Source organism: Aulonocara sp. 'chitande type north' Nkhata Bay, linkage group LG7, assembly GCF_057382095.1.
Source record: "Aulonocara sp. 'chitande type north' Nkhata Bay isolate Kocher_YH1m ecotype deep benthic linkage group LG7, A_spYH_male_GT1.1, whole genome shotgun sequence".
In the NCBI taxonomy this organism is placed as follows: Eukaryota; Metazoa; Chordata; class Actinopteri; order Cichliformes; family Cichlidae; genus Aulonocara; species Aulonocara sp. 'chitande type north' Nkhata Bay.
The window spans coordinates 65,411,037-65,427,225 of record NC_141350.1 but is presented as its reverse complement, the minus strand read 5'-3'; the positions used below and the strand labels follow the sequence as shown (position 1 = coordinate 65,427,225).

General features: G+C 41.6%; 1 protein-coding gene across 2 annotated transcripts in view; it reads left to right on the top strand.

Moving 5' to 3' along the window:
• smpd3 (sphingomyelin phosphodiesterase 3) overlaps positions 1 to 16,189 on the top strand; it is a 91,670-nt gene that overhangs the window by 40,053 nt on the left and 35,428 nt on the right. For both annotated transcript variants that reach the window (XM_086301996.1, XM_086301997.1), the window contains 2 exons: positions 4,221 to 4,463; positions 4,550 to 5,507. In XM_086301996.1, coding sequence (XP_086158122.1) covers positions 4,221 to 4,463; positions 4,550 to 5,507 — 1,201 coding nt within the window. The remainder of the gene's footprint in view (positions 1 to 4,220; positions 4,464 to 4,549; positions 5,508 to 16,189) is intronic.

The following is a 16,189-nucleotide window of genomic DNA, read 5'->3' as shown; positions in this document are numbered from 1 at the left end:
GCAGTAGAGTTCAGGGCCAGAAGCATAAAGAGGGGGTAGAGTAGAAATGGTAGAGTGAAAATAGAAAATGTAATACATAGTATGTGTACATCACATAATAATCATTTGAGAGTAAAACAGATAAAAACAAAAACAAAAAACAGACAGGCTGCTATGATGTGTGCATGTCTGTTTTTATTCCTAAACCCTCTATAATTAAAATCGCACTATTATTATGAGAAGGGCTAAAAGTTGTAAGGCCCGGTTGCACCTTGTGGGGTACACTGACATAACTGTTTGATCCAGTTTATTTTTCTCCACAGAGTCTCAAGGACAGCCTAGCTGCTTGGTGATAGTACAGAATTAACTGTGTTCTTATCTGAAAGATGGTAAAAAGAAAATTGGATAACACGACATCCTAAGAACTTACTGAATTTACGTATAGCTTTGTTATTCTTGATATGCTGCAAAAACATCTCACATAATAAATGTATTTGTATTTCATGCTACTGACAACTCCTGAAAGATTTCTGCATGAAAACAAGTTTGTCTCAACAGTATTTTCATAACACTCATCAAAGACAAGGCTCTACAATTCAACATTTCATTGCATCAAAGTATACAGCACCAAGTTTGGGTGGCCAGATGTGTCCAAACTTTGGTAGTGTAGTAGTATTATTATAACCCCATCTCACCAGCAAAGGGTTTCAAAATACAACAACAAAAAAGAATCTACTTAAATCCAACTTAGATGCACTATTTTTCTACCTTAACAGAGTTAGATATGATCAAGAATACTAAAAGTTTATTCTACCAATTAACAAATAAACAGTTTGGCACAATGTGAGGAAATATGTACAGTAACTAAACTTTTTGTCTTAATTTCCTATTATTTGATGAGTTTTCCCCCCAGGAAGGGCAGATGTTAATTTTAAGTTAACATCTTTCACACTCTGATGTTGGTGAGACCTTTGGAGAATTGGGGAAAAATAAATTCCAAATAGAAAAGATTTTTAAAAGCTGAAAAGCACATGAGTATAATTCTACTCATCACACCCCCACAAACACCTGCTGAAAAACTGACAACAAAGGACCGTTTAAGAAGAAGATGTGAATCCAATTTTTTTTTATCTGTTTCTGGTCTGTTTGGTTGTTTTAGGTTTTCTTAGTTTTACTCGTAGCCAACATTGTTGATTATGAGCCTTCAGTTCTTGTTATTTTAAGTTACTGATTGTGTTTATGGAGCTTACAGTGGGGCAAAAAAGTATTTAGTCAGCCACCGATTGTGCAAGTTCCCCCACTTAAAATGATGACAGAGGTCAGTAATTTGCACCAGAGGTACACTTCAACTGTGAGAGACAGAATGTGAAAAAATAATCCATGAATTCACATGGTAGGATTTGTAAAGAATTTATTTGTAAATCAGGGTGGAAAATAAGTATTTGGTCACCTCAAACATGGAAAATCTCTGGCTCTCACAGACCTGTAACGTCTTCTGTAAGAAGCTTTTCTGTCCCCCACTCGTTACCTGTATGAATGGCACCTGTTTGAACTCATCATCTGTATAAAAGACACCTGTCCACAGCCTCAAACAGTCAGACTCCAAACTCCGCCATGGCCAAGACCAAAGAGCTTTCTAAGGACACCAGGAAAAGTATTGTAGACCTGCACCAGACTGGGAAGAGTGAATCTACAATAGGCAAGCAGCTTGGTGTGAAAAAATCAACTGTGGGAGCAATCATCAGAAAATGGAAGACATACAAGACCACTGATAATCTCCCTCCATCTGGGGCTCCACGCAAGATCTCATCCCGTGGGGTCAAAATGATCATGAGAACAGTGAGCAAAGATCCCAGAACCACACGGGGGGACCTGGTGAATGACCTGCAGAGAGCTGGGACCAAAGTAACAAAGGTCACCATCAGTAACACACTACAACGGCAGGGAATCAAATCCCGCAGTGCCAGACGTGTTCCGCTGCTGAAGCCAGTGCATGTCCAGGCCCGTCTGAAGTTTGCCAGAGAGCACATGGATGATACAGCAGAGGATTGGGAGAATGTCATGTGGTCAGATGAAACCAAAGTAGAACTTTTTGGTATAAACTCAACTCGTCGTGTTTGGAGGAAGAAGAATACTGAGTTGCATCCCAAGAACACCATACCTACTGTGAAGCATGGGGGTGGAAACATCATGCTATGGGGCTGTTTTTCTGCCAAGGGGACAGGACGACTGATCTGTGTCAAGGACAGAATGAATGGGGCCATGTATCGTGAGATTTTGAGCCAAAACCTCTTTCCATCAGTGAGAACGTTGAAGATGAAACGAGGCCGGGTCTTCCAACATGACAATGATCCAAAACACACCGCCCGGGCAACAAAGGAGTGGCTCCGTAAGAAGCATTTGAAAGTCCTGGAGTGGCCTAGCCAGTCTCCAGACCTCAACCCCATAGAAAATCTGTGGCGGGAGTTGAAAGTCCGTGTTGCTCGGCGACAGCCCCAAAACATCACTGCTCTCGAGAAGATCTGCATGGAGGAATGGGCCAAAATACCAGCTACTGTGTGTGCAAACCTGGTAAAGACCTATAGTAAACGTTTGACCTCTGTTATTGCCAACAAAGGTTATGTTACAAAGTATTGAGTTGTATTTTTGTTATTGACCAAATACTTATTTTCCACCCTGATTTACGAATAAATTCTTTACAAATCCTACCATGTGGATTCATGGATTTTTTTTCACATTCTGTCTCTCACAGTTGAAGTGTACCTCTGGTGCAAATTACTGACCTCTGTCATCATTTTAGGTGGGGGAACTTGCACAATCGGTGGCTGACTAAATACTTTTTTGCCCCACTGTATGTGCACTGTGGCACTTTTGTCTTACATGAACATTCAAGATTAGAGTTAAGGTTCATTTGTGTCCTTGTTTCAGTTTCATTGCTTTAATTTGGCAGTTAATTGTCTCTGTGTGGTACACTGTCTCGCTTTGTTCCATTGTCTAGACTTCCTTCAGCTGTGTCTCATTACCCTTTGGTTTCCACCCTCCCAGTTACCCTTACTGTTTCCACTCAGTCTTTCTCTTAGTGTCTCTGTTGCTTCTCTGTTCTTGTCTGCTCCTTTCCTGCTGTTTCTTTCCTTGTGGATCTTTACATGTCTGGACATCACATCAACCTAATAAAAGTTGTGTTTGCAGCTCAGTTAGTTTGCTTTTAGCATCTGTGTTCAGGTCTTCACAAACTAATGACTCCAGCTGTGCTTTAGGCACCAAAACTACCTGGTCTGGGTTGAATAGATCACTTTTAAAATGTTGATCATGTTAGAATAAAACTTAGTATCATGGAGTCAACTACTACAGCTCAGTTCAGATGGTGTATGATTTCAAAACTTCAGGCGGTGTTTAAGTGGCATACACCATAGGTTTTTAGACAGTAGACGATTTTTGTAGCTTTGCCTCTGCCTACAAGTGGAACAGAATCACTACTGTTTATTTTAGCAAAGTCTGAAGTGTAGACAGCTCTATACTTTGCGCAGGTTCAGCTATCTGCTGCAAAACTCATCAGATGTTGCCTCACAGCAAAACAAACCCAAGAGTTTCTCAAGGCAAATAAATTGGATATTCTTGAATGACAAGTCAGCCAACTGATCAGAACTCAACAGAGAAGCTTTACAGTAACTGAAGAAAAAACTAAAGTAAATGGTTCAGGTTCTGAAATTATTTATTTTATTATTTATTTATTAAATTCACTGTGCTTGTGCACAGATACAAAATTTAAAAAACTGTTTTAATACCCAAATACAAATGGTCCTAACTGCATATGTCTATGTAGACACATCTCTTTAAGTGACAGAAATGTAATCCATTTCTTTAGACTACATTACTGATATAATAAGGTTAATAAGCAGAAACCTCAAAACTGCTCAGCAGCTAATTGCTTTGAGAGATTCTACTTTAAAAAGTATTTGCATTTGATTAGCTTCCTTATGGCTATAAGACCCTGTGTTTGAAGTATCTGGATTTCTTTAATATTGCTCAGAGTTAGATGACCAGTATGATATTACTCTCAATGAGTGTAGGCTCAAGATGAAGGTAGAATAAAATGGTTCTCTAAGTATATCTTTTGAAAAAAAGAAATCTGGGAAAAATTTCCTTGCTTCTTTTAAAAAAATGCTTTTGCTCCTATTGCCCTATTTTTCTTCTGGTATTATATTTGCATTTAAAGGTTGTTTTTTTTCTGTCTTGTCTAGGCCAGACAAACACCAGGCTGAACAAGGTCAAGCAGGTGCTGGAATTGGGGAATGGAGGCCACAGGGCAGAAGCTTCTGTTTCTGCAGTGCCAATGTTTGCCTTCTGCCTGACTCCCTAGCAAGGTTTAACAACCTGTCAGACACCCACCGGAGAGCACGGGAGGTAGGGAAGAGGATCCGCAATGGTGCCAGCCGACCTCAGATTAAAATCTACATTGACTCACCTACCAACACTTCTATCAGGTATGGAGAGATCAATCCAAACTTCCCTCTGCACTTATCTGCAGTAAATGCCTCTATGTTCATATTGTTTCTGTTATGTTTATCAGTGCGGCGTCCTTCAGCAGCCTTGCCACAGGTTTCCGCCGTACCTCATCGTTGGACCAACGTCCAGACCAAACACACACAACCAATGGCCCAGCCGACACCGAAACTGAACCTGCCACCGAGTGCCCGATTCACCCCTCAGGTGCCACTGACTGCCCCGTTCACCCTTCTGTGAATGACCAGGGCTCTGCTGAATGCCCTGTGCACCCTGATGGGGCAGACACTACAGCAGAATGCCCTCTCCACCAAGGGGAGACTAAAAGCAGCTCAGACTGTCCCATTCACACCTCAGGGGAGGCTCCAGACTGCCCCGTGCATTCCACAGTAGCTCAGAGTGCTCCTGGTCATCATGACTGTCCCATGCATGGGGATGGGACCCAGCCAAAACCCGCAACAGACTGTCCGCTTCACACCTCAGGGGTTCAAATTAGCATCAGTGCTCCAGAGCCGGACCCCCAGGAAGAGGAGGCGGAGACAGGGAACCACCGGCCTGGAGAGCACGGAGGGGCAGACACGGGCAGCATGACTGCTTCTCGTGAGTCCCTTGCTCGTTACCATGGAAGTGATGGCGGGATAGGGATATCCTCCAACAACACTCTCTCTCATGTCCCACGCACATCAATATTCAAGCGCCCAGGTCGAAAACGCCGCCACGGAGATGAAACATTCGACCATGACATCTCTGCCTTTTTCCCTGCCAACTTGGATTTCCTGGCTCTACAGGAGGTATTTGACCATGGATCGACTACTAGACTACGGCGCCAGCTGCATCGCTATTTTCCCTACATCCTGAGCGATGTTGGGCGGTATGGCTGGAAAGGCTGCTGCTCCAGGTTCAAATTCCTGAACAGTGGGCTCATGCTGGCAAGCCGCTACCCAATCCTGGATGCACGATACGAGTGCTACCCCAATGGCAGAGGGGAAGATGCACTGGCGGCCAAGGGGGCGCTGTTTGCCAAGGTTTGACTTCATTATCTCTCTCTTTTTCTGCTTTGTTGTTACTGTTATGAGGCACAGGTTTCTCTTTAGTCGGTCTGCTGAGCTGTGTGAAGTAGCAGACTTTCAGCTTCAGAGTCGTGACCACTGGTTTGGTTTCTGAGAGGATGGTCTACTCTTCAAGAGATCCTCTAATATTTCATGTATTTGACCTTTCTTGAAATGCTTTTCACTTCCCTTTGAGGACATTTAGACTCCTTCCAGGAGGCAGAGCATTTGGTTTTAGGTGTTATTATCAGCAGCATTTTAGAGTTCTTTTAGTTGGCTAAATGCATCAGGATAAAAGCAGAACCTACCAGCTGACCATTTTGTTGTCACTATCTTACAAATTAGTCTTTGATTCTAATAAGGTATTATTGGGAGTTCATCAGAACTGGCTTATCCACTATCAGTATAGCAAACACAAGCTCAATATTTAAAAAAAAAGAGGATTGCTGAGGATAAAATCATGTAACATGTTTATTCTTGGAGCAATTCGGCAAGCAAAATAGGCCAAAGTGAATCAACTCCAAGTCTCCATCAGGGTCTATTTTGCTTGCTGAACTCCTCCAAGAATAAACTTCATACATATTTTTATCCTGAACGGTGCCGCAGCAATCCTCTTTTTCTCTGATTGGGAGTCTTAGAATCTCTCCACCTCTTTTCCTGGAATCATTTTCCCACCCACATAGCATTTCTTTTGCATCTGAACTGAAATTCACTTGCGGACCTAATATTTCTCGCAGCAAAGACGTGTCTCCGCTCTGACAACTGCTTGGCGCTACTTCAGCTGTAATCCTGTCATCACTGATGCTGCTCTGGGACTTTGGCATGGCAGTAATTGAATCTGCCCATTAAGTCCATTTAAACTAAATTAACTTATTATACATTTGTGAAAGAGAGTGTGAAAGAAGGCCAGAGAATCAGATCTAAAATGACCTGTCAGCTGCGTACATTAATTATAGATCTCAGTATTGTGGAATCGTAGCGATTGTATGGGGAACATTTTTTAAATGCTTCTGTTATTCTTCCAGGTGTAACAAACTTTGCATAACCCATGTGTGATGCAACTCACACACGTTTTCTACAAATTTGCAACAATGCTGCACTGAGGTAGAAAACACAAATTAAAGCACTTGCTAAATGCATTTGCTTACACCCACACTCATTCACACATCACACATCTGTCACGGTGATGAGTGAATGCACCGCAGTAATTAGTGATCACTCACAGCCTTTCCTCAACGATCACTGTAGTGTCGACAAAAAAATGCTTTCGAGATTTTGTTTTCTTTTTTATTAATGTTTGTTGAAGAATTATCATAATGTTTGTTTTTCAGTGAAGATATGATAACGATAAGCATAATGATATGGCTTTGGTAATTAACGAGAGAAAGCATTGTTTACAAATGTAACTCGATTTTTTTAAACACCGCCAAATCACACTTTTCACGTGTTGGTAATTTAATACAATTACCAATCACTGTGGGCTGCACTTGTATAATTGTATGAATTATTTTGCAATTACTGAGTCTTTCCAGATTCTGATTTTGCATAGTTTTACATAGTTTTGCATAGTTTTACATAGTTTTACATAGGTTTTTAAGGGGCGTTTAATATGAAATCAAAAACAGTTGACTCAGTAGGAAATCAAGAACATAAAAAGCAAAAATGTATTGATTGCAAACAATTATAAAATGTAACAAACAGATATGGATAATATAAAAAATTCTAAATAGAAAATTGGCCAAATGCTAAAACCCGCATCCTAGCAAGCAAAGAAAACATACAACCTTTGTTCTTCTATTTTTTTTTTTTGTTTTATTGGCTGATATCATTAGTTTTGACCTGATAATGGATTTGCTATCAGCAAAGCCTGTAAGTCTCATCTGCTGAGATTACTTATTGCCAAAATGTGAGAAAGAACAACAATACACTCTACAATTATATATTCCGTTCGGACTGCAATTATTATGCTCATTTTCAGTTAACATGCATAATGTGTTTCCAATTAACCTGCATTTGAATGTATAACATATAGAAAATGGCTGTTTTAATTTTCCACTGTGAAAAATCTATATGTCAAAACACAAGGACAAGTTTTTGAGGATGACTTGTGATAAAAAAAATAATAATAATAATCTCACATCAAAAAGAAATTTATTCCATTACTTTATTTTACCAGAAAGTTCCACTGAGATCAACTCCTGTGATGGCACACCTGTCAATCAAACTGCCACATCTCCAACTCAGTTTAAAAAAAAATCACCCCACTCAGAGTTTTTATGAGGGGCAAAACTATGCAAGAGAGGCCAAACTTGTATCTTTCCCAGGCTGCAAACAAGCTTCCTGATGCTGTAAATCTGGACATGTTTGGTACTCACTTGAAGGTCTTTTGGAGCCACCCTCAGATGGGATTTTTGCCACTTCTGCAAAGATTCATTTTTCAGCTCTGTAGCTTGCCCTGTGGTTTAAACTCAGCGGAGCATTTAGGATTCAAAGTTCTTTCCCTCCATTACTATAGAGGATGTATGTGTTAGAATGACTTCATCATCAGCATAAAGGCATAGTTTTGCTTTAATATCTTTACTCAAGTCATTTATAAAAAAGCTGGAAAAAAAACACACTGCTGCAAATGGAAGCCTGCAAAATGCCTTCATATCTGGCACAGCTGTTTATGATCAGAACGAGTGCAGTTGATTGGTTTGCTCAGCTGCCTGTTGGGGTGTCTGCTCGGTGGCTCGGGATACAGGTCAGCACTGCGCTGAATGGGCTGTATTGCAGTGGGACATTGCCTTTGCTAATATTTGTTTCTCTAGTGCACTTTATTGCATTGCACATTATTTATGGGGAGTTGTTTCACCTCCCAACAGAGCGCCCATGATTCTGTCGACTCCTTTCATCTACTCCATAAGTGCAAAGTTGGAGAGTCCATTAGGCAGCAGGTAATAAGACATTACATGACTATGTGTTCTCTTAATGTAGACATGCAAGAGCAGGAAGTTGTATGGGTTTATGACATGGTTACTAATGCACTAATGCGAGCACATGATGAGCGATCGGGTTGCTATAGTAGCTGCTGATGTCCTTCTTCCTTTGTTTTGGCGTTATGAATTTTTCTTGGACTGTAGTCTTTTTTTATTCTGTATCATAACCAAACACACAGAATGTTGGGAGAGATAATGCAGTACAACAGTCAGGTGCATATGTGCCATTTTTTGTGTGCATGTTTGTGATGATGTGTGTTGTGAGTATGTGAATTCATTAATCAGCCTCATACTGTAACTATCAGGAATCTGGATCTGATCCAGTTCCCGGGTCTGCTTTATGTGGCCCGATGCTACCTGGATGTATTTGTTTATGTCCACCTATGCACTTACATCCACAAGATCTAATAAAGACACATGCTGTCACAGCTTGCATACTGACAGTCGCATCCTGTTAGTCCTGCTGCCTGCTGACTGTCGCTGCAGCTTACAAGCTGCCTTCACATTCCTGTCTCACCACCTCAGTGCACAGGAGGTCACTCCAGGTCTCATGACAAGCTGGCTGTTAGCCAGCTGGCAGGCGTTGTACTGGCAGCAAGCTGCTAACGCTCCCAGCTGACAAAAAACAAACAGTAATAAACAACAATGTTCCCTTTAAGTAAATCCCATGGATTCACTTAAGGAACTGTGCCATGTCTGAAGTACCAAAAAATAGACAATCTAAAAATATCTGCTGCACTAAAAGCAGCCCATCGATGGAGGGAAATTACCTTGGATTTTGTTTTTTTAATTATTATTGATTAGTTTTATGGATATTGTTGTGATACACCCCCTGCTTCACCCTCCAATAGCAAAATGCGACTTTTAAACAGCAATCACAGTTTGTAGTAACCTCTTTCTATATTGAATAAAAAAGAATAAAAGTAAAGACATTTGCTGAGTACCTGGTGAATTCATAATTGGCCCAAGACACCAGGAAACATCCCTTACCTGAGAACCCTTTTTATTGTTTTATTTACCCAGTGAATTCAGGCTTTAACTTTGGACAGTTGAATCTATGAGAAATATTCTTGCTCATTTTTTGTTCGGGGTTTGGGAACATCCAAGTTTGTAAATGTGAGAACTTGAGAACGAAGCAACGTAGGAGTTTCAAATTGGTGCATCTACTAAAAGTCTCAGATGAGTTTGAATCTTAGTTATCTTGATCTCAAGGTCAAAGGTCAAGTGTCTGAAAATGTTGTGAATGCTCTAACTTTCACGAGGTCACGTGGGATTTTTAAAATTCATGACCATAGATGCATGCAGTATTTTTGCATCTAGAAAGCATATGTCCCCAGATGTATGAGTAATGGATGGAAACCATTTTCACTGAATTATAAAATAAACCAAAACATAGGCTATTTAAACTACTGCAACCAAAGAATGAAATGAAAAGCATGAAAAAATTATTAAAATATAACAAAAAACGTATTCTTCCATACTTTTTTAATCAGTAAAAAACAGGACAAAAACAAACTGACCGTCACCATTTCAGAGCCTCTGTTGGGAAACTCGATCATATTTGTGCAGTGGATCAACATTTTTCTCTAACACTGGGTTGAATAACCTCAAATCAAAGTCCACCTATTTCTTTTTCTGGATTTCATGGTCATAATTAGTGGGTGTGTCACAGGTGAACGCCCGCCTTGATCTTTCTTTGGCCGTCCACTCACTTCCTTGTGGACTGCTGATGCTTTCCATTTTTAAAGGCTCGTTCATTTCTGTTTCACAGATGTTTTTTACACCTGGTAATTGTTGTTAGCGCCATCAGTCAGATGCTTCTTGTTTCCTCTCCAACTGTAAAATGTAGATATTAAGATAAAGAATATGTTGCCAGTTAAAACCTCTCCTATCATCAGCTATATCAGAATACATACTAATTAGGACTTGTTATTACGATCAGTTTGGGTAACCAAATCACATTTTGCTGTTTCCCATCCTCGCAGCCTGTCTGTCTCTCAGGCTGCTGCAGGCTTTGATATGCCTGCTGTTTAATCCTCGCGCTTCTCCTTCCTCCAGACATCTTGGCAGCTTTCCAAGGCAGAATCTTGTTGGCAACCTTCGCTTCCCCTCTACGAACCTTTGGCCATTCTCATTCATTACTACTCAACACTGCAGCTCATTTCGCCGCCAGCTGGGACGCATCTCATTAGGCGCACATCATTTGATCTACCTGATGTTCACACTGCGTTTCTCCAAACACATTATCGTGTTTCTTTCATATCCAACAAAAAGCAGGATGCTAAGTCTGAAGTCTTTCTTAAACAGGTGATTCTTAGCATCTCTGCTTTTTGCATTTTGTGAGGCTTGATACTAAACTCTTGTTATTCTTGGGCTTCTACACTTTAATTTCCTCACATTTTCTGTCAGACAAAACATTGTGGGCAGTGCAGTAACACCATCTACCATAAATATCCAGTAGTGATGTGTCGGTTGCGAACGAAACGGCTCTTAGATCCGGCTCTTTGACGTGAACGACGCGAGCCGAATCCTTATTTTTTTTCCTTCTCTCACCCTCTCTCTCGCACTTTTTTCCGCTTCACTCCGCACGTGAGCCTTGTCCTTTGCGCTGGGAAGAGGGGGGAGGGGCGGTAGTTGCAGTCGCAGTAGCACAGGAACAAAGCGGGAGAGAGAGAGAAAGAGAGCCAGGGACAACAACGCCACATTAGAAAGGTATAGTAATCATCCACAACTATTTTCAGTTGCAGATGATAAAGGATTCAGAAAGTTTATTCATGCAGGTCCATATGACAGAGACTGTGCATCTTCTTTTTGTTTTCATATTTTAATTTATATTTAATTGTGTTGTGGTTTGCAGTGTTTTGTGTTGTTTCACTTTAAATTTGTAAAAGGAAAAAGCTGAAAATTTAAATAGTTAAAAGTTGAAATGTTAATAGTTGGTGTTTGTATTATATGATTTATTTATTACATTTTATGTGGAGTGAATAAATAAAAGTATATTTACGGTGACCCCTAGAGACAAAGCACGTAAAAACTCCAAAACACGTAAAAACTCCAAAACACGTACAAAAGACAACAGAAGTGCTCCAGGATGCAGGCGCAGTGTTGAGCTTTTGTTACCTAGTGGCTACACAAGCCAGGAAGCACCAACGACCGGATTTGGTGTGTGGTAGTAACAGGTAAATGAACTTTTTTTTTAAATTATTTGAATATATATGAGTGATTGTGTATAAATACACAAACAATACACATATGCTTTCAATTGTGTAATTTAAGTGATCTAGGTAGCTCTGTTTTGGAAGTTCAGTTCATGCTAGATGTGTTTTGGAGTTTGGACGTGCTTTGTCTCTAGGGGCCACCGCATATATTTATATATAAACATATATAAATAAAACCACTTTTTTTACATTAGTAATTCCTTTTGTGCTTAATTTTATATTATTGTTAATAATAAATTAATTAAAGCAACAAAACAACCTGAAGAGCCGGTTCAGAGCCGAAAGAGCCGGCTCTCTAAAAGTAGCCGGAAATCCCATCACTAATATCCAGAGCTCGGGTTTCCCTATTTTTCATTTATAGGTGTTGCATTTCCTAGAGCTACTTTGCTTGCAGCCGGGCGGTCTTTATTTTTCATCATGTCACTGGCTGCCAGATAAGCACATCAGTTTTTCTGTCTTCTATATGTCTGAACATGTGAAACCTTCCAGTCAGCTCATCCTTGCCAAGTCAAATGGTTTTATTGTTATTCTACCATGTGCAGTCGTACAGTACACAGTGAAATGAGACAATCTTCCTCCAAGACCATGGTGCTACACATAACAGACTATCAACGAAAGTGTAATGTGCAAAAACTGCAACAAAACAAAACAAAGACAACGCAACACCAGACAGAACAGAACGATACAGACACAAGACAGTGCAATAGAAAGACTATATAAATAACCCTCAATATAAGACATTCAGCTGCTAAATACTGTGTTTACTTTAACCTCCTAGGACCTATGTGGACATCACATTTTGGGTTGCCTAGACCAAAATACTAAATTTTGCTCTACAAATGCTTGATATCCACTTAAGGGGATGTTATTCTGCCACTGTCCTACCAAATTTAAAACAAATGTCCTCATATGTGGATCTAATTTTTCTCAGAAACAAAAGTACAGTATCAAATCAAATCAATTAAAAATTAAAAAAAATCTTAATCTTAATCTTAATTGTAATTCTTTGTTTTTACATTCATCAGGTCCCAATCAGCTCAAATAGCAAAGAGAAATTAAAAATGCATGAAAGAGTTTGGGTCTTAGGAGGTTAAAGTCCTTTTGATTGTTTCAAACATTGACTTTTAAGCAACCTGATATCGTTTTTGTTCTGCATGCAAGTTGTTACAGGTTAAATAATATGTTTTAAATATTTTTAATGGTTTTATTTTTAGTAAAGCTGATAAATAAGAAAGTATTGCGAATAATTGGTTTGCAGGAGCTTTCTCATACTATGTTTGTGAAAATACTGTAAAAACACCAACTCTTTGCATAAAAATTTTAAAAGCAGTAGCTGATTAAACAGTTTATTCAAATTATTTTAGAATCAAAAGTGGAATTAATGTAATTTCTCAGCGTCAGTAAGCTTAATTCAATAATATATTTACAAAGCATGCCATCACACTTCAGACTAATTACTAAATCTAAATTCTCTTAACTTAGATTTTAAGGTTCAAGGTTCTTTATTATTTGTCACATGCATAGTTATACAAGTATAACACACAGTGAAATGTAGCCTGACACGCTCCTCGACATGTGCAAAAATTGGGGGGGGGGTGTAGAGGAAGAACCTTATATATATATATATACACTGGGTGAATGTGCAGTAGTAGCAGCAAGCAGGTGAATTCTGTACATTAATATGAATAGACATCTGACTATTTTACAGGATAGACAATATAAACATATTTAAAATTAAAGGAATTGAAATGTACATTGTGCCTTGGTTTAGTGTCTGGAAGAGAGTCCTGTCTCAGTCAATTATAGATGATGTGAGAGGGCGGGTGTGTGTGTTTAGGGCACGGATGGCTTGGGGATAGAAGCTCCTCTTGAGTCTCTGGTCGTGTCCAAATTCATGGGCTGCATTCTCCTGAGGACCCGGCCTTCGCGGTCTACGTGGGCCGGGTCCTCAGAAGATCGGGTAGGCCGGAAGTAAACGGCCGTGAAATTGGACGGTCTAGCCTTCTGATTAGCGTCACCGCTGTCTCGGTGGAGTTTAATAAACTCAGCCGTCTGCTCCTTGCTGTCTAAAATATAACAGGACACTGGAGTAAACTCTCGGCCATCTCACACTTCTGTTTAATCAGTTTTCTGTTTGACGTTTAGTCAGCTGTGTAAAAACCAAGGAGGAACCCACCCGGGGGATTAATAAAGTTTTATTTTATCTAATCTAATAACTTTAATCTCAGCCAAACCGATTTACTCACGAACAAACAAAACACTGAAAAAAGCCCAACAATAACATTTTTAGGTTGTCTAAGTGACTTATATATTACGTTTGTCACGGCCGGGCGGGTTACACACAGTAATTCGGCGTGCCCGTGTGGCGTGCTGGCTAGACCCAAAACTTAGTAGCGGCCGCCATTAGCTGGAAACTGGAGCTTGGCTGGGCCGCGCTATGAATTCTGGGATATGGTGGGCCACGAAGGACACACCCGACCCATCCTTCAAATTCGGAAAAAGGAGCACGCATTTGTCGGCTGCATTCGGAGGGGTCTACGAATTTGGACAGCCTTCGGCGCGTCGCTGTGACGTAATCGGTCTACAAATGCGGCCTCAGGAGAATGCAGCCCATGAATTTGGACACGACATCTCTGTCCTTGCCCGGAAGATGCGGAACCTTCTACCAGATTGCAGAAGTTGGAACAGTTTGTTGCCAGGATGGGACGGGTCCTTCAGTATCTGCGCTGCTCTAGTCTGGCATCTCCTGGTGTAGGTGTCCTGAAGCGGGGGGAGAGCAATCCTGCAGCAGCGTTCTGCTGTACGGATCACTCTCTGGAGAGCTTTTTGGTCCTTCACACAGCTGTTCCCAAACCACGATGTCATGTTCTGTGTGAGGATGCTCTCCACAGCGCCTGTATAGAAAATCCTGAGGATCTTTGGAGAGACCCTGAACTTCCTCAGTTGTCGTAGGTGATACAGGCGCTGCCTAGCCTTTTTGGTCTGGACCTGAATGTGGGCAGCCCATGTCAGGTCTGAGGAGATGTGGACACCAAGATACTTGAAGGACTGCACCCTCTCCACTGGAGCTCCATTGATGATAATGGGCTTGTAGTGTCTGTGCTGACTCCTTCTGAAGTCCACCACCAGCTCCTTGGTCTTGCTGACGTTCAGCTGGAGGTGGTTGTCCTGGCACCACGATGCCAGATTCTTCACTTCATCCATGTAGGCCGCCTCATCGTTGTTGGAGATGGCACCCAACACCACTGTGTCGTCAGCAAACTTCACAATGGTGTTGGAGCCATGGGTGACCACACAGTCTGAAGTGTAGAGGGAGTAGAGCAGTGGCGAGAGGACACATCCCTGAGGTGCTCCTGTGTTGATGGTGATGCTGTTGGAGAAGCACCTGCCCACCCTCACCACCTGAGTTCTGCCAGTGAGGAAGTCCAACACCCATGCACACAGACGGCTGTTAAGTCCCAGATCCCTCAGCTTTGTGAACAGTCTGCAGGGCACTATTGTGTTAAACGCTGAACTGTAATCAACAAGCAGCATTCGCACATAGTTACTCTGTTTCTTGTCCACGTGGCTGAGAGTGGTGTGTAGGACGTGGGCGATGGCATCCTCTGTGGATCTGTTGGATCTGTAGGCGAACTGCAGCGGATCTGTGGTGTCTGGGATGGAGGAGGAGATGATGTTCTTCAGCAGCCTCTCAAACACCTTCATTACTACCGAGGTCAGTGCAACTGGCCGGTAATCGTTCAGGGATGAGGGTTTGCTGTTCTTGGGCACAGGGATGATGGTGGATCTTTTGATGTGGGGACCACAGACTTCGCCAGGGACTCGTTGAAGATGTAAGTGAACACACCTGCTAGCTGGTCAGCACAGCAGCGCAGCAGACGGCCGGTGATGCCGTCTGGCCCCGCCGCTTTCCTTGTGTTCACTCTCCTCAGTGCCGCTCGGACGTCATGCTCCACGATGCTGGTCACCGGTCTCTCGCTGATGACGTCACTGTCCTCGGTAGTCAGGCGGTAGATAGCATTAGCCGCCTGGCTAACCTCGAAACGGGCGTAGAACCGATTCAGCTCGTTGGTGAATGCAGAGTCGGCATTGATCGGCGCAGTGTCCCTGGCGTTGTAGTCCGTAATGGTGCGTAGTCCGTGCCACATACTCCGTGTGTCGCCCTGGTGGAAGCGGGACTCCACACGTTCCCGGTACCGGCGTTTGGCATCTCTCACCGCGCACCGCATGAGGCCGCTTTGTAGGCGCTCATATCGCCAGTGGCGAGACTCGCGTTGTAGGTAACAGGTAACAGGCATACCTACATTTAAACGTGTAGAGATGTTAAAGGTAGGCGACATTACCACTAATGCCTACCATAGCCTAGCATTTTCATAACATTCATAGATGTGGAGGAGGTGGAAATTTTTAATTCGGAGTTAACATTATTCATGATTTTGCATAATTAGTTTTGGCATTTTGG